General features: G+C 40.9%; 2 protein-coding genes across 3 annotated transcripts in view; both read left to right on the top strand.

The window, feature by feature from the left end:
* Nucleotides 1-489: 489 nt before the first annotated feature.
* LOC127807230 (beta-amyrin 6-beta-monooxygenase-like) overlaps nt 490-25,455 on the top strand; it is a 75,594-nt gene continuing 50,628 nt past the window's right edge. The window contains exon 1 of one of the 2 annotated variants that reach the window (XM_052344909.1): nt 490-732. In XM_052344909.1, the coding sequence (XP_052200869.1) occupies nt 506-732 (227 nt within the window). In that variant the 5' untranslated portion in view covers nt 490-505. Of the gene's footprint in view, nt 817-25,455 lie in introns of both variants that reach the window. The other variant, XM_052344910.1, reaches the window with a different exon arrangement.
* On the top strand, nt 1,675-2,532 carry LOC127807233 (beta-amyrin 6-beta-monooxygenase). The gene is made up of 2 exons (XM_052344913.1): nt 1,675-1,846; nt 2,021-2,532. Exons 1-2 carry the CDS (start codon nt 1,724-1,726, stop codon nt 2,321-2,323), a joined length of 426 nt encoding a protein of 141 aa, XP_052200873.1. The 5' UTR covers nt 1,675-1,723; the 3' UTR covers nt 2,324-2,532.

Raw genomic sequence — 25,455 nt, 5'->3', positions numbered from 1 at the left:
AGATAGTAACTCTTGGAGGTGGAAGAATCATAATCTTCTATTGACATTTTGAGCTCCCTTTCACATTTTGAAGTCTCACTTTAATTTCTTTTTTTCTTTTTTTATTGGATGGCAAGAGGAGCGACAATGATGTTCTCTATATTTCTTTCTATTCAAAAAATTTAGTGGTTGGCAATCACCCCTTTTGCTTTTATTTTTATTTTTAATTAAATTAGAGGAGAAAGAAGTAAGAAAGAAAGATACAAAAAGAGAATGAAAGATAAAATTGTTATTTAATATTTTTATCAATGGGTAATTATTATTATTTTTCAATATTTAAAAAATATTTCTTGTAATTTTGTGCAAAATACACACTTACTTGCAGCGATATATATATATATATATAGTTTAATTGCTGACGATAGCTGCTGCAAGCAAGCTCTCTCTCTCTCTCTCTCTCTCTCTATATGTCCATTCGATCGCTGAGCCTCTTGAAAACACTCACAGCAACTCTCAATCAAAATTAATGGATTTCTTCACCATTTCTCTCTACCTCGGCGTCCTCTTCGCTTCATTCTTCTTCATCTTTCTGCTTCGGAAGAGCAACAACAATGGAAGATCCAATTATAAGCTTCCACCTGGTTCAACCGGGTGGCCACTAGTCGGCGACCACGCTGACTTCGCCATTTCCGGCCCCGAGAAATTCATAAACAAGAAGCTCGCCAAGTTCCCCTCGTCGGAGGTCTTCCAGACCTCCTTGTTCGGCGAAAACATGGCCGTCTTCTGCGGCCCGGCAGCCAAAAAGTTCTTCTTCTCCAACGAGAACAAGCTCTTTACCTCGTGGTTGCCTCGCTCCATGATAAAGGCGATCCTCTTCCCTTCCTCCGTCGGCCACGTCATTAAAGACGTGACTATTCTGCAGCGCACCTTCTTCCACGACATACTCAAGCCAGAAGCTCTCCGGCAATACATCCCGATAATGGACTCCACGGCCCGTGAACATATAGACGACGAGTGGGTTCCCAACAAAGACCTCAAAGTTGTTCCCCTCCTGAAGAAATAAACTTTAAAATTGGGATGCCGGTTGTTAATGAACATCGACGATCCGAAACGGATAAAAACCCTAGTGGAGCCTTTCAACCTCGTCGCCTCCGGCATGCTCGCCGTGCCAGTGGATTTTCCTGGGACGGCATACAACGGCGCCATCAGAGGGGGGAAGAAAATGCGGAAGGAGCTTCTGGACATCGTTAGGGAGAGACGCGTAGAGCTCTCGTCGGGGAAGGAGGATTCTGGCCGGCAAGATTTCCTGTCCCTGATGCTGCAGGCGTCGGATAAATTAGGAATCGACGAGAGGGTAAACGAGACAGTGGTGACGAATAGCATGGCCGGGATGCTGCTCGCCAGTTACGATTCCCCCGGTGCGGCTGTGGCCATGCTCTTGTACTTTCTTGCTGAGCTTCCCCATGTCTATGATGCCGTCTACAAAGGTGAAAACTTTATTTTTTTTTTAAATTTTATTTGCAATATATAGAAAAGGAAACTAATATGATGAGGGAGCGGTGGATTTTGGTAGTTTTGTCTTTCTGTATGTTAATATGGCAAACACTCAAAATAAAAATGTGCATGTATACAATATCACTAATATTTTGGGGGGGAGAGGGGGCGTTAATTAATTACAGAGCAAATGGAGATTGCGAAAAGTAAAGCGTCGGAAGAGCCACTGACGTGGGAAGATGTAGAGAAAATGAAATTCTCATGGAATGTGGTGCGAGAATCGCTGAGGCTGTCGTCGCCTACTCAGGAAACCTTTAGAGAAGTCACCAACGACTTTACCTTCGCCGGTTACACCATTCCTAAGGGATGGAAGGTAATTATTTGTCATATAATATAATCAGTATTAATCACTTAATCATATGCCCCCAAAACTAAGACACCTATTTCATATTTTACTGTGACATTGAATTGACCATACATTTATAATAACAATATATATATTGAAATTTTAAAAGAATGGGTTTAAAGTATCTTAATTTTGTTCTAGGCACTCTGGTCAATGCATTCAACGCACAAGAATCCAGAATATTTCCCAAATCCAGAAGAGTTCGATCCTTCGAGATTCGAAGGAAGCGGGCCTCCGTCGTACACATTCACACCTTTCGGAGGAGGACCTCGAATGTGTCCTGGAAGGGAGTATGCGAGGCTGGCGATGCTGGTTTTCCTTCACAACATTGTGACCAAATTCAAGCTAGAGAAAGCTTCTAAATGGCATAACACAACATATCGTTCAATGTCCCCAGCTTCAAAAGCTGCCTTAAAAGTTCGTGTTCGGCCTCATGCAAAATAAATTAATCACCCACCAAGAAACAAAAAGAAGAAATAAATAAATTACTCAGCAGCAGTTGCTCATCACTTCAATATTATTCTTAGCTTTTATCTATATGTGGTGTTGTTTTATTAGGTTTTTATGTGTGTTTTTGGTTAGTATTCAGTGTTGATCAATAATAAGTTCCATGTACTTACCACCTCACTTGGGTGCCATGCCCCATGGGAGGCTCTTTCCAGCCTTCAGTTGTGTAACAAGTGTTATGATGTATTAGTAATAGAATTAATAATACATTAGTTGTTCTATTAAATAAAGATGATATTGTTAGGGTATTTTTGTCACATGGAAGAACCTAGCTAGGTATGATGGAAGTAAAACAATGAGCATTCTGAGCTTGATGGAAGTTCAACCAAAGGTTTATCTTGTGCATTGTAACAAAGAAAGAGATAAAAGACTGTCCCTGGTTCTAGCTACGAATTATTTATTATTATTTGTTTTTCCGGAGAAAGAAAGGAATGAGACAATAAAGTCTTAAAGACGATTTCTCTCTATTCTTCTTAGTGAGGTTGATCATCTTCTGTATTCAATTTAATTCAATTGTGTCTCACTATTATACATAATTAATTAATATATATAATATTTATATTTTATCTTATAGTTATAAAATTTTAATTTATGTTTTTTAATTCAAATATATATATATATATATCTATTAAATTGAGGTGGCAGCCAACTAGGCTAACTTTACAAACTACATCAATAGTTAATGGTTTTAATTATTAGTAGAGTAATCACTGTTAAAAATTGAAATAAAATTACAGTCATATGCTACTATTAAATAAAATAAAAGTGACTTGTTCAATTTTAGAGACATATGTATGTTTGTTTGTTTGTTTGTTTCCGTTTAATGTTTGATGTGTTGTTCATCACAAGACATATTATGTTGATTTGTTTATTTTTTTATTGGGTGATGAAGGGAAATACCCTCGGGTCCATAATTACTCTAATGCCCCAGAAATATAACCATTGACAGCAGTGCCACATGTCCGCTAAAGAGGTACTTCATCGACATCATCTTACTTGGGTCTAGAGGGGACACGTGGCAGATATGTATCACCACACCAGCTGGCATGTTGCTCAACAAGGATTCTCCAGGTTCCTTGGGATCGACCATCCCACCGAGGATCATGGAGATAGGAGCTATATACCCTGAACTCTTCGGGAGAGATTGCAATTATGGAACTCATACCAGTAAGATTTCGTGAAGAACGGGATAAAGATCCTTAGAATTTCAAAAGAATCATCATCTTGACAAGGGGATAAAAGGAAGAAGGTCAGAAGAAGGTAGGGATCGAATTCTTTAATTCTCAAAACAGAGGGAATCATCATATTTTCTTAAGTTTTTCCTTGAACCGATAATCTGACTTGAACGTTGGAGGACAACCAGGGGAGCAAGTCCCCGCCTCCATTGCAGGTGCTCTAGCAGAGGCAGAAGAGGGTGATCGGCCACCTCATCATCAATTGGCGTCTACCGTGGGGCCGGGGCATTTTTTTTTTTTTTTGTCTCTCCAGCGCAACTTGTTGTGACGTTTCGAGTTATCTTCTTTGTTTTGATGGCAACTAGGAGGCAACAGTCTTGGGCTGCCGGAGGTAACCCCGTTCTAGAGTCGAGCTAGCATAACCCCCCAAGGAGCTCGCTGGGAAGGGACAGTAGTCCGGAAGGCCCTCCTTCCCTGCCTGATAGGATCGCGCTCTTGGAAAATCAGATTCAGTGATTGACAGAGTTGCTCACTAGCTTCCTGGATCGCCAGCACCAACAAGCTCAACATTCTCAAGCAGAGGGAGGAGGAATCCTGCCCGCATGAGGCGAATCCTCGGAGGTACGGTCAAGATGACGGGCATGATGAGGCAACAGAGTCTTCTGGCATGTCATATGCCCAGTAACAACAGGAGAGGAGACTACGTCAATTGTAAGAGGAAATTGCGGCCCTGAAGCCGAAGTTGGGCGAGACTCAGGGGACAATGCTGAATCAGCCCCTAAGTTCGGCGATCATGGCTGCCATACCACCGGAGCGTCTTCGTATTCTGACCATCAAGCCTTATGCGGGGACTACCAACCCGATGGACCACCTCGATCTTTTTACCTCCCATATGATGGTGCAGGATGCCTCTGACACAATGTGGTGTAAGGTCTTCTTGGCAACACTGGAGGGGCACACGCATGCTTGGTATTCAAACTTGGCCCACCACTCCATAGCTAGCTTCGCATAGCTTCAGGGTAGTTTCTAAGCGCACTTCGCACCTCTTTGGAGGCATCGAAGGTCCACAATGGCCCTCGTTAGTCTGAAGCAAAACTAGGGAGAATCTTTGAAAGACTACGTTTTGTGTTTCAATATGGAAGGTTTAAGCATTGAGAACTTCGATCATAGTGTTGCTATGGTGGCATTCCAGAATACCCTAAGGCCCGGTCCTTTTGCCCAGTCGCTGGCCAAAACGCCCCTGATCACATTCACGGATATCCTAGGCCATGCTACGAAATACATAAATTCCAAGGAGGTTATGTAGGCGAAGAGGGCAGAGCACACTCAGAATAAGGAAAAAAAGAAACACCCCAAAAAGCAGAGGAATGAGGACCGAAAGGAAAAGCATCGTCCTAGGTGGGACTCGAGTGGTTTTACCCCTCTGAATACCTCAAGAGCAGAGATCCTTGCCACTATTGAGGATAAGGACTATCTCAAAAAGCCTCGGTCGATGAAAGCACCGTTTGATAAAAAGAACCAGAATAAGTACTGCCACTTTCATCGGGATCATAGCCACGATACAAAGGAATGTCACCAATTAAAAGAAAAGATCCAAGAGCTAATCTATCAAGGTTTCTTGAGGAATTATGTAGCCAAGGAAGTGCATTCTCGAATGAGGAAAGACTGGCGGTCGTGGTCACGGAATCCCCCTAGGAGGGACCGAGTAGATGATCGAGACTGTGCTCGGCATTCGCCCCAGAGGGAGAGACCGCTGCAGGTGGAAGGGGATCATCCCCAGCCTCCAATATTCCATACGCTGGCTGTAGGGGAAGTCCCAAGAGCGAAGGGCGAAGAAGGTGCAAGCAGTCGAGCCTGGGGAATAAAGAGATCGAGACGTGGGAAGGCAATCTCTTTTTTAGATAACGACCTCCCCGGGTACCTGAATCGAAATTGTAATACCCAAGAAATTAGTAAGGGTATAAATAGGGTATAGTAGGAATTATCAAAAAAAGAAGGCTACAGGACGCATTGACGCAGCGTTGGATGACCGAATTAGTTGGAGGGAGTACCCCGAACCCTAGACGATTAAGGAAAATGGTATAGTATCGATGAGTGATTTAAATTATGATTTTTAGTGATAAAAGAAATTAGATCGGGAATAATTTTTGGTACAGCTGTTGACCGGGATGAGAAAATCGAATCGACATAAGAGATGTCCAAAAGGTCAACGGAGTGCGTCACGGACTAGTATTTAATGTGTAGAACAACCCTTAAGTGATTTCGGGTTGAATCAAATGGATTTAAGGTCAATTTGACCAACCAGGCCTAAGTGTAATTTTTTAAATTTACCCGAGGGAGATCAAAACGGTAATTTTTCAAAAGTTTCAAGGATCAAATGAAGAGTACAAGACTTATGGGGCTTAGTGGTGTATTTGGATAGTTTGGGGGCTCAAGGAAAAGGGCAGAAATGTCAATTGAAGAATCTGGGGGGCTGAAGTGCAAATTATAAAAATTGCATAGTGTGAACGCAATAGCAAAAAACGGTCGCCGCTTTCCACTGCACGTGGCCGCCGTTTTCGGCCATGGGATGGCTGGGGAAGGTTGTATCCGGCGCTAGGAGTCTTGGGGGCCAAGCCATGTCCACTGATTGGTTGCAAGTTGGCCGAAAATCGCTTATAAATAGCAAGGGTTTCGACTGAGACTTAGCATAAAAATTAGCCGTGTTTTTGGATGATTTCGAGAGCTTTGATAAGGGGCTATTGGTGCTTGCATCAAGGGGAAAATTTTTGGGAGGTTTAGGGAGCATTTTCATCAAGAGTTGAGGCCGTTTGAAGCTTGGCCGGTGATGGGTGGCGGATCTGCCACCGCGACCTACAACTGCCCGTTTAGGCCTCTTTCCGGTGGCCTTTCAGCCAATAAATGGTACGGTTGGGATCGACTCAGCAAGAGCTTGAAGGGGGTGTGCTCGATTTCGCCATCGGAGTCGTCGCCGACGGTTGGAAATTGGGGAAGATGGTGGCGCGTGAGCTACACGCGCCACACCTCACGTGTAGCCACGCGCTAGGCGCGTGAGGGTGCGTGAATGGGTATATTCCGGTAATTTCTCTTCCAGTATTTTTCTTAATTTATTTTAGGAATTATCATGTGGAAAAATTGAGAAAAATGTTTGAGAAAATAATTATTTTGGAGTTATCAAGGTGAAAAATGGGAGAAAATAGAGGAAATTGTGGAAAAATTAAGGAAAATAGATTTTAATGTTTCCTTAATTAAATATGGTGTTTAGGGAATATTGTGGCTCGAGGTTGAGTATAAATTCAAAGGTTTATGATTTGGCACGCAAACGAGGCTATGCATGAGGATCGAGGCGATCCGAATATGTTCGAGGTGAGTGGTCTGACTCTAGCTTTACCTTTGTTTTGGATATGTCTTGGTGTGAGTGTAGTGAGTTCAGGTGAACGAGTGATATGGTAGGGCACTCGAGACCAGAACTCGGGATGCTATGCTTATGCGTTTTATTCATGTACATATGGCATCATTTGCATATTGATCATGTGGTATATTGCATCAACTGTTTTTACCTGCAAAAGAGTCAGTGCATGGAGTGTGATTTTCATATCATCGGGGTATTGATTTTCGTGTCGTCATTGGGTCCGTATGGGACGGGATGGGGTCTTCTTGAGAATGGGACAAGGTTAATCCTGGTGAAGGAGTGACACGGTAGGGCACTCGAGAGATTAAGTATGTCGCGGCAAGGTCAACCCCAATGGTGTGTGGAAGGTGTTTTCCACGGGAGGTTGAGTATGTCAGGGAGATTTCTCAAGATAGACGTGTTGCATGTCGTTTTGTCTGTGTATGCCATGCTCGTATATTTGTTCATGCATTATGTAAACTGTTTCATGCCGTCACTTAGATGTTTTGTCATCTAACTTGGGTTATGCCCTTGGAACGTTCAATGTTCCAGTCAGGGACTGCTGCGAGGGCAAGGACATGGCCGGTTGAAGGTCAATAGTGCTTAGTTTGATAGTTGTTGTAAACTTTGGGGTTTTGGTATGTATTCCAACGTGTGTATAAATAGTTGTATGATAACATTGGTATCATTTGGTTATCTATATTGCGTATTTCGTTATGGAAATGCTATGTAAGAATCACGATGTTTGATGTTAATGTATCCGCTGCATTATGATATCTCTCGTTTAGTTGTTAAGATTATTGATCTTGTTAGTTAAACGGGCAAAACTGGGGTTTTCGGGATCTTGTGTGTGCATGTGAAGGTTGTTCATGAAGCACCATGCGTGATGATGTTATTAAAAAAAAAAAAAAATTCCCGAAAATACCCTTATAGTGACACGCTTGGTGAGGTGGGGTGTTACAATTGGTATCAGAGCCCTAGGTTAAAACCCTAGGATGATTAAGCTAGGTTGTTAAACTTAGCATGATTGAAACTATTGAATGAGAACTTAGAACAAGGTTGTGGTTCTAAGAGACATTCGGAACCTAGATTAAATGAGTATGGGAACTCTAGGAAGGTGAGACTTGAGGTGTTTAACGTGAATATACTTTCAGTGACAAAAGAGGTGGACAAATTCTATTCACATTCTGGACACATCATTGGGAGGTGAGAGAACCGGTAATAAGAGTCGTTAAAGGGACATAGATATATGATTAGTAAAACGTTAGAAGAATGAGAATTTTGGTGATTCTGGTACAACTTGAAGCGTAGTACAAAATCTCTTTTGGAAGAATTTTAGTAAATCATTTTACAATCTCCCGATTTGGAACATGTTAGCAATGGTGAAGTCAAGCCTTGACAAGACAAGTGGAATGACTGAGGTTACTAGGAGAACTCATCAAGGGACGTGGGAAAGTAAAAAATGACTTGTAGCTAAAATAAATCTTAAGGATGAGTTAGATACCCGAAGTGGAAACTTAAGAGGCACGGATTCAATTAGAGCCAATTAGTGGAAATCCCGGATGGAGACTTAGGGAAAAAGAAATTAATGGATCGTAAGATAAAATCCCTATTTAGAGATTTGGGGATTTACCGGTTGAGGTCTTTGAGATTATTAATTGGAGAATACTAGACCTTGCTAAGTGATAGAATGTTGGATTGGAAGTTAGCATCCAATGATATGGTTCGAATGTAAGGTTGATTTAATAAACCATAAACTGAGGATTCATAAGAGCTGGAAATCGTAGATTGGAGATTATTAGGCAAAATCTTCTTCGCTGAATATGGGGATATCTAGTGGTTATTAAGAATGAGCGAGTTGTTGATGGTTCAATAATTGCTGCTAGGAATAAAATTTGAGGGTTTTAGGAATCTGAAACTGTTGATGGGGATATTGAGATAAAAGATCCAGAATTGATGACAAAGGAAATAAGGAAAGATTACCAAAAGGAAACGATATGTGTTGGTTTCATAGGTTATTCCAGAGTAACGAGGATTAGGATGTAGCCTTGAGTCTTATGAAATTTTTAATAGAGGAATAGATGTATTGAGGAAATCAAATCAGGATTAATTAAGGATTGAATTCTTGTTTGAGGTGCTCTAGAAGTTTTTTTTTTTTTTTTTTTTTTCAGTAGTAGTTGACTTGAATAAAATGCTCTAGGTAATAGTGAGAATTTTCCTTTTAAGTGAAATATTGGGATTAGAAGGATTTTGGAATTTTGAATAGTGATTACTAGACAAAAAGAGAGCGGCTATAAATTAGCTATGGTTGTGGTTTCGACCAAAAAAAAAAAAAATTATTATTAATATATGAGATGTAAAGTTCGCATGTTTTTAGACTCTTCCCTTTAGTTGGAAATTTGAAAAGATCCTTTTGCTTGTAAAGGGTTTGCATAATGAAACCTTACGCGAGTAATTAGGGATTGAAAATGATATAGGAATCAATGATGAACTAGGGATTTGTAATTTAGGAGAACACCATGGAGATTAGGAAGATGTTATAATAAAAGAATTTCGAGTTTGATGTTTCTAGGGAAAATGTACACACACTATATAGACTTGGGGATAAAATGATATTTCAACCTGAGGAGACGATTACATCTTAAGCTTGAAATAACCCTAGCCGATTTAGGAAGATTCAAATTCAAAGAAAATAGTTAGCATAACGATGATTGTCAAGGACTAAGGGGTAATCATAAAAGTTTTGACTTGAGTTTTAAGGCATCAAGTAATGAGATAGGACTTGCTAAAGTTTGATTAAAAACTTGTAAAGATATCTTGAGACATGATTAGACCTTAACAAATTGAAGTTGATCCTAATGGATTCAAAGAGATAAATGGGATTGGTGATTCAAAAGTGAGATGTCAAATTGAAACAGGATGTTGGAAACATATACAGAAGGGCAGAGCTTTTAGAACTGGATTTGTGATAGATGGAACACAGGATTGTGACATAAGGAGTATAACTTTCCAATACGATAGTAGTGCTGAATGGATTTCAAATAATTATGAAGGAAATGACTACTACGCCTATGATGGTAACAACAAAGAAGTAAGGTTCCATGATAAGTTGAAGACAAAAGGAGATTAAGATACGGGGTACTAGGAGTGGAAGGATAAGGGTGCACCCCTCAATTGAGTGATAATTTTGGGAAATCAGGGATTTGGACTAGTACTAGTAAGAACCACTATAGCTCTCGGAGATAGAATAAGGAGTTCTAGCGTAGCGATAACACCACCGGTGTTTGGTCTGTAACAATGGATCTGAGCCTAGGGACCAAGGCAGAGGATTGGTGGTTGGCTCGTGGTTTGAGGTGTGATACCTACGAGTCGGAGCAACACAGTGAACTGTGGAGACGGTCAGGTGCCAAAGTTTGGGCAACATTGAGGATGTTATGTATGGTTTAGAGTCCAGATTCCAAGGGACCAGAGCATTGTGGCAGGATCCTTAATCATTATGGAAAGGGGTAAAAGCTTGGAAGGTGACCTAAGCAGGATAATTGCTATGTGGATTATGATAGTCGATAAATAGAAGAAAGTTGGAAGAAGAAAATGTAATCTCGAGCGGCGAAATAAGGTTTGGTGAGCTGTTAACAGAGATTTGTGAAGGATTCTTCTAGAGTAATTGCATCCACGACATAAATTCTTGAAGTTAATGTTACTAAGAAGGGATGAGTGGGCTCGAGAAATTCAGGAAATATGGTGAAATAGTAATTGTGTTCATAGATCGAGGCAGATCCTAACTAGGAATGGAACGAATCCTAATATAGGCATGTGTTACGAACTTGCTTAGGAAAAAGTGTTTTCCGGATGTGGCATTTGGAAGAAATTTAACTCTAGTTATTCACTTAACTTTTAGTTTCGTATGTCTATTAACACGCATCCTAGGAATTGTGAGCAATTGGCTCTAATTTAGTTGTTTTGAATCTTATCTTTGGTGATATAAAAAGGTTAAAGCAATAGTAGGTATATCTTGGTACTCTCAAGAACCTGAGTTGATCTTTAGAATGGGACGAAATTAACATAGTAAGTTATAAGTCGATAAGGAAATGAAGGTATTTTTCCTTCCGAGAAACGTGTTATGATTTAAGAAAACATATAATGAGTTGTTATAGAAAAGGGCGTAAGTTTCTAGTCCCATCACAGAAATTTTACTTGGGTTGTAAGATAGTAGGTTAAGCTATTAAAGTTATGCCAGGTGTTGCTAAAGACTGGTGAGAACCAAAAGTTATCTAGTAAAGTTTTCATGTAAGGAAGTTGTATGAAAACTAGACCGCCTAAGAGGAACGAGATTAAGTCTATTCCTAGAGTCAGGGATAATAGGGATCTTGTTTGATTCAATAGAGAGATTGTTTCTCACGTGAGAATGATATGGAAAGCATTGCTTAGTTGAGATAAAGCATTTGGCGATTTTAGGGTGGAGTGCCACGAATAACGTATGAACTTAGGTGCTCTAGTTGATAATATAGTTATGAAATATTGTTTTGTGAACGATGTATTGGAATGACACTAGAGTACTGTCTTTGGAAGAAAAATAGTAACATGTCAGGTTGTTAGGTTGTTGTAAGAGAAATTGTGTTTTTTTTTTTTAGAGACCTAAATGGATAATTTGCATGACCAGCCGTAAGAGGCTAAGAAATTGTCTTTAAAGTTAATATGCAACCAAGGTATTGATAATTGAGGAAGATACGTCGAGTTCGTTCAATGTTATCAATTTATGTGCAATGATGGCAGCTGGGTAAGTTCAATGTTGTCAATTTCTGTGCAAACATGGTAGCCAAGTTAAGTTCAATCTTTGCATAATCATAGCATATGTAGTGAGTTGGGAGAATTACTAGTCAAATAAAATGAGTTTTGAGGACACGATTAGAAGTAATATTAGGTTTTGGGAGTCGCGTAACTGCCTGTTTAGAGCTACAATAGGATATTTTAGAAAATAGTAAGAAGCTTGGTAAGCATGGATCGTGTTAGGATATAAATTATGAATGATTGCTAAGGATTAGGAATAATATTTAGAACATTTCAATTGGGAGTCATTAACAATAGTGGTGATACAATTATCACGGACCAAATTTAGAGGACGAAATTTATTTAAGGGGGGGAGAATGTAATACCTAGGAAATTAGTAAGGGTATAAATAGTATTTAATGAAGGGTATAGTAGGAATTATCGAAAAAAGAAGGCTATAGGACGCATTAACGCAGCATTGGATGACCGAATTAGTCGGAGGGAGTACCCCGGACCCTAGACGATTAAGGAAAATGGTATAGTATCGACGAGTGATTTAAATTATGATTTTTAGTGATAAAAGAAATTAGATCGGAAATAGTTTTTGGTACAGCTATCAACCGGGCTGAGAAAATCGAATCGACGTAAGAGATGTCCAGAAGGTCAACGGAGCAGGTCAAGGACTAGTATTTAATGTGTAGAACAACCCTTAAGCGATTTCAGGTTGAATCAAATGGATTTAAGGTCAATTTGACCAACCGGGCCTAAGTGTAATTTTCTAAATTTGCCCGAGGGAGGTCAAAACGATAATTTTTCATAAGTTTCAAGGATCAAATGAAGAGTACAAGACTTATGGGGCTTAGTGGTGTATTTGGATAGTTCGGGGGCTCAAGGAAAAGGGCAGAAATGTCAATTGAAGAATTTGGGGGGCTGAAGTGCAAATTATAAAAATTGCATAGTGTGAACGCAATAGCAGAAAACGGCCGCCACTTTCTGCCGCATATGGTCGCTGTTTTCGGAGATGGGGCGGCTGAGGGATGGCTGGGGAAGGTTGTATCCGGCGCTAGGAGTCTTGGGGGCCAAGCCATGGCCTCTGATTGGTTGCAAGTTGGCCGCAAATCGCTTATAAATAGCGAGGGTTTCGACCGAGACTTAGCATAAAAATTAGCCGTGTTTTTGGATGATTTCGAGAGCTTTGATAAGGGGCTATTGGTGCTTGCATCAAGGGGAAAATTTTGGGAGGTTTAGGGAGCATTTTCATCAAGAGTTAAGGCCGTTTGAAGCTTGGCCGGTGATAGGTGGCGGATCCACCACCGCAACCTGTAACTGCCCGTTTGGGCCTCTTTTCGGTGGCCTTTCAGCTAGTAAATGGTACGGTTGGGATCGACTCAGCAAGGGCTTGAAGGGGGTGTGCTCGGTTTCACCATCGGAGCCGTCGTCGAAGGCTGGAAATCGGGGAAGATGGTGGCGCGTGAGCTACACGCGCCACACTTCACGCGCAGCCACGCGCTAGGCACGTAAGGGCGCGTGAATGGGTATATTCCGGTAATTTCTCTTCCAGTATTTTTCTTAATTTATTTTAGGAATTATCATGTGGAAAAATTGAAAAAAATGTTTGAGGAAATAATTATTTTGGAATTATCAAGGTGAAAAATGGGAGAAAATAGAGGAAATTGTGGAAAAATTAAGGAAAATAGATTTTAATGTTTCCTTAATTAAATATGGTGTTTAGGGAATATTGTGGCTCGAGGTTGAGTATAAATTCAAAGGTTTGTGATTTGGCACGCAAACGAGGCTGTGCATGAGGATCGAGGCGATCCGAATATGTTCGAGGTGAGTGGTCTGACTCTAGCTTTATCTTTGTTTTCAATATGTCTTGGTGTGAGTGTAGTGAGTTTAGGTGAACGAGTGACATGGTAGGGCACTCGAGACCAGAACTCGGGATGCTATGCTTATGCGTTTTATTCATGTATATATGGCATCATTTGCATATTGATCATGTGGTATATTGCATCAACTGTTTTTACTTGCAAAAGAGTCGGTGCATGGCGTGTGATTTTCATATCATCGGGGTATTGATTTTCGTGTCGTCATTGGGTTCGTATGGGACGGGATGGGGTCTTCTTGAGAATGGGAGAAGGTTAATCTTGGTGAACGAGTGACACGGTAAGGCACTCAAGAGATTAAGTATGTCGCGGCAAGGTTAACCCCAACAATGTGTAAAAGGTGTTTTCCATGGGAGGTTGAGTATGTCAGGGAGATTTCTCAAGATAGACGTGTTGCATGTCGTTTTGTCTGTGTATGCCATGCTCGTATATAAACTGTTTCATGCCGTTACTTAGATTTTTTATCATCTAACCTGGGTTATGCCCCTAGAACATTCAATGTTCCAGTCAGGGACTGCTGCGAGGGCAAGGACATGGCCGGTTGAAGGTCAACGGTGCTTAGTTTGATAGTCGTTGTAAACTTTGGGGTTTGGGTATGTATTCCAGCGTGTGTATAAATAGTTGTACGATAACATTGTTATGATCATTTGGTTATCTGTATTACGTATTTCGTTATGGAAATGCTATGTAAGAATCACGGTGTTTGATATTAATGTATCCGCTGCATTATGATATCTCTCGTTTAGTTGTTAAGATTATTGATCTTGTTAGTTAAACGGGCAAGACTGAGGTTTTCAGGATCTTGTGTGTGCATGTGAAGGTTGTTCATGAAGCACCGTGCGTGATGATGTTATTAAAAAAAAAAAAGATTTTTGGAAATACCCTTATAGTGACACGCTCGGCGAGGCAGGGTGTTACAGAAATGATCCGCTGGTAATAACAATCGAGCTCGGAAAGTGAGAGCTTCGACAGGTCCTTGTGGATCCGGGTAGTTCTTCGGAAATTCTATATCGGCAAGCCTTCCTGGGCATGGGGTGGCTGCACTCTCACCCTGCAATTAAAACACAAAACAAACACAATAAAAATTTTATATTTTTTTTCTTTTATTTTGGTGAGAGGTTTATACTCATCAGTGTACGAGTGCAGTTGTAGTCCAAATTTAAATTTATATTTTCTGGATGAGTCTAGGTCGTCCACTGAGAAATTTATTTATGGCAAAAGAAAAAGAATGTCACACACACGCACATGCATTTGAATGAATTGGTAACAAGATTTTTTATTATTTTTTTAGATAACAAATACTAAGAAATAAAGTAAGGCAGAAGTTGAAATATACGCTTAATGTGAGGATATGAAATTGGATAACACTTGAGTTAAGACAATTTCAGCGCCAACCCGTTGATTCCCAAATTTTAGCAGACAAGATTAGTAACATTAATTTAATTTTAGATATGAGGGTTTGTTATTAAATGCAATTAGAGATAATGATAGTTCTAGTTTAAGCAATCCCCATACATGATATGCGAGATTCTAATTTAAGCAACTACCATAAATTCAATTGCAATTAATACACAAAACAACTAAATTAATCATCAAGGTTTGAGTATGATAGCGTTTCCAGTTCTAGTAACTCTCATACATGGCATGGAAGCTCTAAGTTAGGTTTACGCTCCAATCCAAACCTAGTGATTTTTCAATAATTAATAAACACTCGTACTGAAAATTAAATTAATGTCACTCATTTAAAGCGCAACTTTCTTTGGGAATCATTGGCATTGGACACTGTCATTGCCTTAACCCAAGATTGGATTTAGCTACTCATCTCTATTTAAAAGTTAATTGACAGGAATTTAAATGGCGTAATTTAAATAACATAATTTAAATGATAGGAATTAAAATTGCAGAAATTTAAAAGCATAAATTAACCGGCCATTTAGACGGTGGATAATAAAGTAACAATAAATGACATAAGAATTCAAGAGAAGAAAGAAAGTAAGATCACAAGAGAAAATAAGAGAGAACAAAAGCAATTATCAAAGACAGAATTCTAAGAAAACAACTAAGTTTTGATTCAAGAATAATAATCTACTTACAAATGCAATCAAGTGAGCTATTTATAACCCACAAGATGCAATACAAACCACACAATTTCAATTATTCAACTAAACATAATTATATCTAATAGACATTCACACACTTAAAGTTAAATGGACTTTAGCTATAATACACACCTAATGTTAAATGAATTTTAGCTAAAATACACACCTAATAAAGCACTCATAAAGTTAAATGGATTTTAGCTAAAAAAAACACACCTAATAAATCACTCATAAAATAAATATTTAAAAATAAAAAAAAAATCTACAATTGAGTTTTTGGTCTTCATTAGGATTAAAAAAAATGCTTGGGCCTTCTCCAAATGATGTCTTCCATGAGTTGCTCAAGTTGGGCCTTAATTCTTCATGGGTTTTAATTCTTCATTAGCTTTAATTTTTTATTTTTCAATCCAATTTGAGTCTCCAACCCCACATTTTTCATGCTTACAAACAAGTAATTGAGTGTTATTAATAAATTATATATCATATATATATTACATGCACACATGTATTGATGTATATGTATTATATATATTTATATATGTATTATTATTATTATTATTTTTAAATTTTACTTTAGAACTTCATTTCATTCATTTTTCAATTTAAACTTGCATATAACCATAAAATATGTATTAATATCTAATTTAAGCAAATTTTAAGATAAAAAAAAGGTGTAATTATAATAAAATTTTTACAAAATTAACCACTAATCATGGGGTACAAAATGGAGTAGCTAAAGCTAGCGAAGGTCTCTTTGGTGGGATTTAATGGGGAGGACGTGTATTCGAAGGGGGTCATTCAACTTCTGCTGACCTTGGGGAAAGGCTCTCGAACCTCTCGAGTCATGTTGGATATCCTGGCAACAGATGTGCCTGTAGCTTATAATATGATCCTCGGAAGATCGGGCCTCAACGCCCTTCGGGCTATTCCTAGCATATATCATATGATGATGAAGTTCCCTACAGTTAACTAGATAGGCGAGGTGTGAGGAGATTTGCGTTCTGCCCGTGAATGTTATATGGCCTCCATAGGCATAGCAAGGGATGTAGAGGTAAAAGAAGCATTGTCACAGGAAGAAGCTCTTGGTCAGTAAAGGGACTCCCGAGAAAAGAAGGGGGAGAGTCCCTCACAGGAGGTCAGTTTTCTGCTGGAAGGGTCAGAAGATCCAAAAATAGCAGAATCGGTGGACAAACTGGAAGAGGTACCTTTGAGGGAAGATTTCCCAGATCGTTGTATGTAGATAAGTGCTGAGTTAATAGACCCGTTGAGTGGTCAGATTTTAGCTCTCTTTCGGTAGTATGCAGACATCTTCGCATGGACTACTCAAGACATGCCAAGAGTAGATCCAGAAGTCATGACGCACAAGTTGGGAATACATCCAGGTTTCCAACCTGTTAAGCAGAAGAAGCGGAGCTTCGCCCTTGATAGAGCTCGAGCAATTGAGGCAGAAGTTACGAAGTTAAGAGATGCACAATACATTCGATAGGTTGATTATCCAGAATGGTTGGCGAATGTAGTGTTGGTGCCCAAGGGAGAGAGCAAGTGGAGGCTTTGCATTGATTTCACTGATCTTAACAAAGTTTGCTAGAAGGATAGCTACCCTCTTCCTTGAATAGATGCCCTGATTGATGGGATTATCGATTGTTTACTCATGAGTTTCCTGGATGTCTTTCAGGGGTATCACCAGATCCCATTGCACCCGGAAGATCAGGAGAAGACGACATTCATCACCAATAAGGCAACCTACTGTTACACGATAATGCCGTTTGGATTGAAGAATGCGAGAGCCACATAGCAACGCCTGGTGAATAAGCTTTTTCAGCGCCAACTTGGTCGGAATATGGAAGCTTATGTGGATAACATGTTGGTGAAGAGCCTTGTCGCTGAACGTCACCCCCTTGATTTGGAGGAGCGCTTCCAAATCCTTCGTAAGTTTCATATAAAGCTTAATCCTGTCAAATGTGCTTTTGGCATTTCTGTAAGAAAATTTTTGGGTTATATAATCCATCACCAGGGAATTGAGGTAACCCAGCAAAGATTGAAGCCATTATGGATATGCCGGGCCCGAGGAGTATCAAAGAGGTGCAAAGTCTCACAGGAAGAATGACGGCCTTAGGGAGATTCGTCTCTCGATTGGCGGAGAAGGGTCTTCCCTTCTATAAGGTCCTATCAAAGGTAAAAAAATTTGTTTGGGACGCCGAGTGTCAGGAAGCTTTTAACAAGCTGAAGGAGTATTTGACCTCGCCTCCAATCCTTATTAAGCCGCAACAAAGGGAACCGTTGTATCTTTATTTGGCGATAGCCGAAGAGGCTGTAAGTTCGGTGCTAGTCCGAGAAAAAGATAAGAGGCAGAGGCACGTCTATTATGCCAGTAAACGGTTGACAGGAGCGGAGGTCCAGTATCCTCCCATGGAGAAGCTAGCTTTGGCCTTGATAGTGTCGACAAGGAAACTTCGACCCTATTTTCAAGCTCATATGATTATTGTGCTTAATAACCAAACTTTGAGGCAGGTTCTTAGCAAACCAGAACTCTAAGGAAGGATGTTGAAATAGGCAATGGAGCTTATAGCTTTTAATATTGAGTACAGGCCTCGGCCGGCCATCAAGGCCTAAGCGTTGGCAGACTTCATTGCCGAAAGGATAGGGTCCCCAGAAGCTTCGGAAGAGGACCAGAGGCCATGGACATTAGTCGTAGATGGGAGCTCGACCTCGGGTGGTGGTGGAGTGGGGTTGATGATCAGAAATCCTAATGGGCAGACATGGCCCTATGCTTTACATTTTGAGTTCTGAGCATCTAACAATGAGGCTGAATATGAGGCTTTGTTGGCAGGATTAAGATTAGCTGAACAATTTCGCTCAACGATTTGAGATGAGTTCAGACTCTAACCTGGTAGTATAACAAGTGAATGGGGAGTATGAGGCTTGGGAAGGTCACATGGTAAGATACCTAGCCATGGTTAGAGAATTAATCACGCAATTTCAGTTTATAAAAGTGGAGTATGTCCCTCGGGCCATGAATACGGAAACAGATCTACTGTCTCGGATTGTTTTTTCCTCTTTTCCTACAAGCTCCCAAGAAATTCGGATCGAGTCCCTACCGCAGAAGAGTATCGAAGAGGATGTTGGTTAACTATGTGTGGAAGACAAGCCTAGTTGGGTGGATCCTTTGTTGTTATACTTGAGGGAGGAAAAACTTCTCGAGGATGGTTCAGAAGCTCGAGAAGTTAGAAGGAAAGCCCAAAGCTTCGTGTTAGTCAATGGGGAACTTTATAGAAGATCATTCTCGCAACCATTGCTCAAGTGTATCAAGCCTTGCGAGCAGACTATATCCTAAGGGAAATTCATGAAGGCATATGCGGAAGCCATATCAGAGCTCAAACCCTCAACCAAAAAGCCTTTCGGCAGGGTTACTATTGGCCTACGATGGTGAAGGACTCAAAGCAGTTGGTTAGTGTAATACCCAGGAATGATTTAAGGCTTGATAAAGGATATAAGTGGAATTATCGAAATAATAAGGTTGTAGGGTACACTAATGCAGCTTTATATGACCGAATCAATCGGAGGGAATACCTTGGACCCTAGATAGTCATGGAAAATGGCATAGTATCAATAAGTGATTCGAATTATGATTTTTAGTGATGAAAGAAGTGGGATCGGGAACAGTTTTTGGTACAGCTATCAACCGGGCAGGGAAAATCAAATTGACGTAGGAGACGTCTGGAAGGTCAACGGAGTATGCTAAGGACTAACATTTGATGTGTAGAACAACCCTTAATCGAATTCGAGTTGAAACGAAAGGAATTGAGGTCAAAACGATTAACTGGGCCTAAGTGCAATTTTCTAAATTTGCCCGAGAGAGGTTGAATCGACGAATTTGTCAAAAATTCTTGATGGAAATGAATAATTTGGAACTTATAGGCAATGAAAGAATTAATGAAAAGTTTAGGGGATATTTGAAAAGGGCGAAAATGGAATTTCAAATGTTGGAGGGGCAAAAAGGTAATTTGGCAAAACCAAGTAGTGTGAACACTGCCATGGCCGCCAGCCTCTTTCCATCATCGATTTTGGCTAAGGACGGCTGCTAGAGAGGTCATGGGGGCTCCAGGGCTAAGCTTAGGACCATGATGGTCAACCCTTGGACGAGAATCAGCCACGGGGGTGGTCGATCTTGATAGATTTCGGCCATTAGAGCGGTCGAAAAAATCAAATCTTTTAGTGGGACGTTTGCGGCTAGAACCAGGTAGGATAAGGCCATTTAATGGTCTTAATGGTTATAGAAACCTTAGATTGGACAGCCATTGGCTTTTAGAGGGTCGAAACTGGCTATAAATAGCCGGGTATGGCCGAGGGTTTCAAAGAAAATGGGAGAGAAATAGCTTGGGTTTTGACTTGAATCGAGCATCATTGATAAGGGGCTTTTGCTCCCCATAAATTGAGGATCATTTCTGGAGTTTTTGGTGCACGTTTTGAGCCATTTCGAGGCTTGGCCGAAAAATGAGGCGGACGAAGGGACTGGCTCTATAAATGGCCAAATCGAGGCCTTCCAGTAATGTTTTCGAGCAAAGGCTTATACCATGGTGATCGATGAGACAAGGGGAACAAGGTGGGAGAAGAATCCAGAAATGCCGATGTACCAACGTCGAGGAAGAGGACCGGCGCATGAGTTGCACACGTTGGTCAACACGCGCAACCCACGCGCAGGCGTGTCCTTGGCCAGAAAATTCTGTAAAAATTCTCAAAAAATCAAGAAAAATGAGTGGGAGGGGTTTGTACAAAAATATTTGGGTTACCCTTTAAAGTTTCTTGGGTTTCGCAATAAAGTGGCCTCGACAAACGTGTTGTTAAAGCATAGGGAGATCTTTGAGGCTCAAAGTGGAGTACAAAGGAATCATTAAGGCTCAAGGGGAATATAAGTGCGGTCATTTGAGGCTGAGCACAAGATTCAAGGATTTGTATGCATATTTCGAGGTTTAGCACGCATTACGAGGTAAAAATAGACTTTTCGCATAAGGTGAGTGGTCTGACTCTAGTTTTACTTTTGTTTTGGAAATGTCTTGGTGTGAGTGTAGTGAGTTCAGGTGAGCGGTCTTACCTGAACTCAAGATGCTATGCTTATGCATTTTATTTATCTATTCATGGGATCATTTGCATATTGATCATATGGTATATTGCATCAACTGTTTTTACTTGCAAAAGAGTCGGTGCATGGCGTGTGACTTTCATATCATTGGGGTATTGATTTTCGTGTCGTTATTGGGTCCATATGGGACGGGATGGGGTCTTCTTAAGAATGGGACAAGGTTAATCCTAGTGAACGAGTGACATGGTAGGGCACTCGAGAGATTAAATATGTCACGGCAAGGTTAACCCCAACGGTGTGTAGAATGTGTTTTCCATGGGAGGTTGAGTATGTCAGGGAAATTTTTCTAGATATACGTGTTTGCATGTGTCGTTTTGTCTGTGTATGCCATGCTCGTATGTCTTTCATGCATTTTGTAAACTGATTCATGCCGTCACTTAGATGTTTTGTCATCTAACCTGGGTTATGCCCCTGGAACGTTCAATATTCCAGCCAGGGACTGCTACGAGGGCAAGGACATAGCCGGTTGAAGGTCAATGGTGCTTAGATTGATAGTCGTTGTAACCTTTTTGGGGTTTTAGTATGTATTTCAGCTTATGTATGAATAGTGGTACAATAATGTTGTTATCATTTGGTTATTTGTATTACGTATTTTGTTATGAAAATACTATGTAAGAATCACGGTGTTTGCTGTTAATGTATCCACTGCGTTATGATATGTCTTGTTTAGTTGTTAAGATTATTGATCTTGTTAAGTTAAACGGGCAAGACTGGGGTTTTCGGGATCCGTGTGTGCATGTGAAGGTTGTTCATGAAGCATTGCGCGTGATGATGTTATTTTTTTAAAAAAAAAAATTCTCGAAAATACCCTTATAGTGACACGCCTTGCGAGGCGGGGTGTTACAGTTAGGACCTATGACAGATGCCAGTGAACCTCGAACTCAGTTCATGTACGCCTGTCACTCTAGCTCATTTGGCTACGCCTTGCCCCTTTACTCAATGGGGTATCGACATCCTGGGGCCTTTTCCCCCAACGGCTGGGCAGGTTAAGTATATCATAACTGCCATTGATTATTTCACAAAGTGGGTTGAAGTCAAACCAGTGGCTTCCATCACCGCTCGGCGTGTAAAACAATTCCTATGGAAGAATGTGGTCTATCGCTTTAGGATTCCTCAGGTACTAATATATGATAATGGCACTTGGTTCACTGACCGATCTGTCCAAGAATGGTGTCAGGAGTTAGGAATAAGGTAGTAGTTCACTTCGATAGCCCATCCACAGGCCAACGGACAAATTGAACTCGTTAACAGAACTTTGCTGCATGGTCTAAAAGCACGAGTGGATAAGGCAGATGGCAACTGGGTGGAAGAATTGCTAAAAATTCTATGGTCTTACCGGACCACTGTGAAGGTATCTATGGGCGAAACTCCTTTCAGCCTATGTTACGGTTCGAAAGCATTAATCCCAGTTAAGATAGGAGTGCCTACACTAAGGTTGAGCTCTTTAGCCCAAAATCCAATGAGCAGAATCTAAGGGATAACTTAGACCTCCTTGATGAACTTCGTGATCAAGTAAAGATTTAGCAGGCTGCCTACAATCGATGTATTGAAAGATACTACAATTGAAGAGTAAGAGCACTAAATTTTCTTCCTGAATATTGGGTATTATGATGAGCGGATGTCCGGGGGGCCCGAGAAGCAAATAAGCTAACACCGAATTGGGAAGGTCCTTTCAAGATGGTGGAAGCTCTCAACCCTGGTGCTTACAAACTCCAAACCCCCAAGGGTACACCAGTTAAAAATGCTTGGAACGTGCAGAATTTAAGGAAGTTCTATCAGTAATGTTTTCTTTATTATGATTTTCATATGTTACTTTGAAATAAGCCTATTTTTCTCTCTTATCAGTGAAAGCTCTTCGTCCCAAAAGACGCAGGGGACCACCCTTGACCAAAAATAAGCCTAACTTTGGGGGGCCTCAAACCCTTGGCAAAAAATGAAAGGATCAGTGTGATCCGCGGGGGGCCTGAACCCTCGATAAAAAATGAAAGGATCAGATGTGATTCGCGGGGGGCCTGAACCCTCGGCAAAAAATGAAATGATCAGATGTGATCCGCGGGGGGCCCAAACCCTCGACCCTCGACAAGAAATAAAGGTGGATCAGATCTGATCTCCAATAAATTTTTAGTCCTTGATGAAAAGCAAGGGAAATTAACTAAGCGAGGAAACATTTAAGTAGAGCAAATTTCCCAAAGACAAGCGAAAGAATGTTAAAATTTTATTATAGCAACAAGTCTTAAGTACAAAGGCATCTACTCTAAAGAAGATAAATCAACAGTGACATCGAAGGGGATGGAGTCCATGTCTAGGTTCGGGAAGCGCTCCTTCATAAGCTTCTTCATATGTTCGAACCCACCCCAAAGGACTCCTTCTAACTCGGTAACATAGGCTTCAGAGCTTTGAAAATCCTCACGACCGTTCTGAAAGGCCACACAGGCATCTTTAAGGGAAGATTAAAGTTGGGTATGAACTGTGCAAAGATCTTCCTTGCACCGAGAATAAGACTCCATCGCCTCAACCTGCCCCTTCTTAGCCTCATTCAACTCTAAGGTGAGTTTCTTTATATTCTCTCATAGCAGGTTGTTCACACCCTTCATGGCATCAAGTTCCTCCCCAAGCCTGGAGTTAGCCTGGTTAGCTTTTAGCATATTTTTCTAGGCCAACTCTAGATCCTCGCGAGCTTGAGCTTCGGCTTCATTGGCAAGTTTTGCTTCTTTTTACGCCAGCTCGACAGACTTGGTGAGAATATATACACTGTGCTCAAGGTCCACAAGTTTTAAAGAGAGGAACTCAAGCCCTCGAAGCCTCTCAATCTAGGACTCCAATGAGGGAATCCAAGCTTGGAACTCTGATTCTCGCCAGGCGATGGAATCTTGAAAATCCGAGAGGTTCTGGAAAAATGGGAACAAAATAAGAGACGAAGCCTATTTGTGTGAAAAAAGTTCAAAGGGAAAATACAGATGGTAATAAGTTACCTTAAGAATCTCGGCACAGTAATCCGGTTCACCCGCAGTTGCCGAGGCACTACAAATATCCAATGCTTTAGTAGGGGCCTCAGCCACCTCGGGAGTGGAAGTCACCTTGGATGAAGGTCGGGTGGAGGTAGACTTTGTTCTTTGCTGCTTCGTTCTTTGGGCTAATATCTCATTCGCGGACAACACGGAAGCCTTCCCTAGTGAAGCTTCCTTTGTTAAGCCTGGGTGCCCTTTCGATGCCAGAGACATTAAGATCCACTTGAAAGCAGAATGAATAGGAATGCTGGGGGGGCATTGTAAGGGGCTTTGTACCTACAGGTGGCTGACCTCCCTAGGCCTCCGCCCTAGCTATCTCCAAAGGATGGGCGATAGTCTCGGAATCACCTTCGGGTGGGCTTCGCGTAAGGGTGGGCGTCGTTACAGCTAGTTGCTGGGAGGATGGGAAGTCTCTCTTATTCCTCGAGTGTAATACCCAAGAATTATTTGAGGCTTTAAACGATATTTAATGAAGGGCATAAATGAATTTTTTGGAAAAATGAGGCTTTAGGGTACACTATCACAACTTTAGGTGACCGAATCAGTCAAAGGGAGTACCCCGGACCCTAAATGATTAAGGAAAATGGTATAGTAAGGACGAGTAATACAAGTTATGATTTTAGGAATCAAAAGAAGTGGGATCGGGAACAGTTTTCGGTACAACTATCAATCGGACTATGAAAATTGAATTGACTTAGGAGACATCCGAAAAGTCAACAGAGTGTCTTGAGGACTTATATTTTACACGTTAAACAACCCTTGAGCAATTTCGGGTTGAAACGAATGGATTTAAGGTCAAATCGACCAGTCAAGCCTAAGTGCAATTTTCTAAATTTGCCTAAGGGAGGTCAAAATGATGGTTTTTCAGAAATTTTGATTGTTAAATGAGAAGTACTAATCTCGTGAGCCTTAGTGATATAGTTGGATAGGTTAGGGGTATCACGAAAAGGGTAGAAATGTCATTTGAAGAAAATAGGGGGTCAAAGTGTAATAAACGAAAGTTACAATGTGAACACAGCAACCAGAAAATCGGCCACCACAAATCCACCGCAAGTGGAGGCCGATCTCAACAATGGGACAGTCGGGGAGGAGTTGGGGGAGGTTGTATACGGCGTGGGGAAACTTGGTGGCCAAGGATTGGCCGCTGATTGGCCGAATTTTGGCTAGAAATCACCTATAAAAGGGCAAGGGTTCGGCTAATTATTTACACACAAATTTCTCGTATTTTGATGAGAATTGAAGGTAAGGGATAGAGGGATTTTGATCCTTCCATCAAGGAGAAGGATTTTAGAGCATTTGGGGTCGAAAGGAGCACGTTTAAAGGCTGTTCGATGGTTGCCAAAAAATTCGAAGCGGTCTGCCTCGTCAGACCTACAACTAGCTGTTTGGTGGCCCTTTCGGTGGTGGTTCAGCCTGAAAATGGTAGCATCATGATTGAATGTAAGTGGGCTTCAAGGGGGTACCTTTTTCGTGGTCATCGGAGCATTCGTTGGCGGTTGGAGAAATAAAGAAGACGGTGGCGCGTGGCTACACGTGCTAGCTTTCACACGCAGCCATGCTTTGAGCGCATGAGGGCACGTGGATAGGGGTTTTTTGGTAATTT

Source organism: Diospyros lotus, chromosome 8, assembly GCF_014633365.1.
Source record: "Diospyros lotus cultivar Yz01 chromosome 8, ASM1463336v1, whole genome shotgun sequence".
Taxonomy (NCBI): Eukaryota; Viridiplantae; Streptophyta; class Magnoliopsida; order Ericales; family Ebenaceae; genus Diospyros; species Diospyros lotus.
This window is presented reverse-complemented; position numbering and strand designations above follow the sequence as displayed.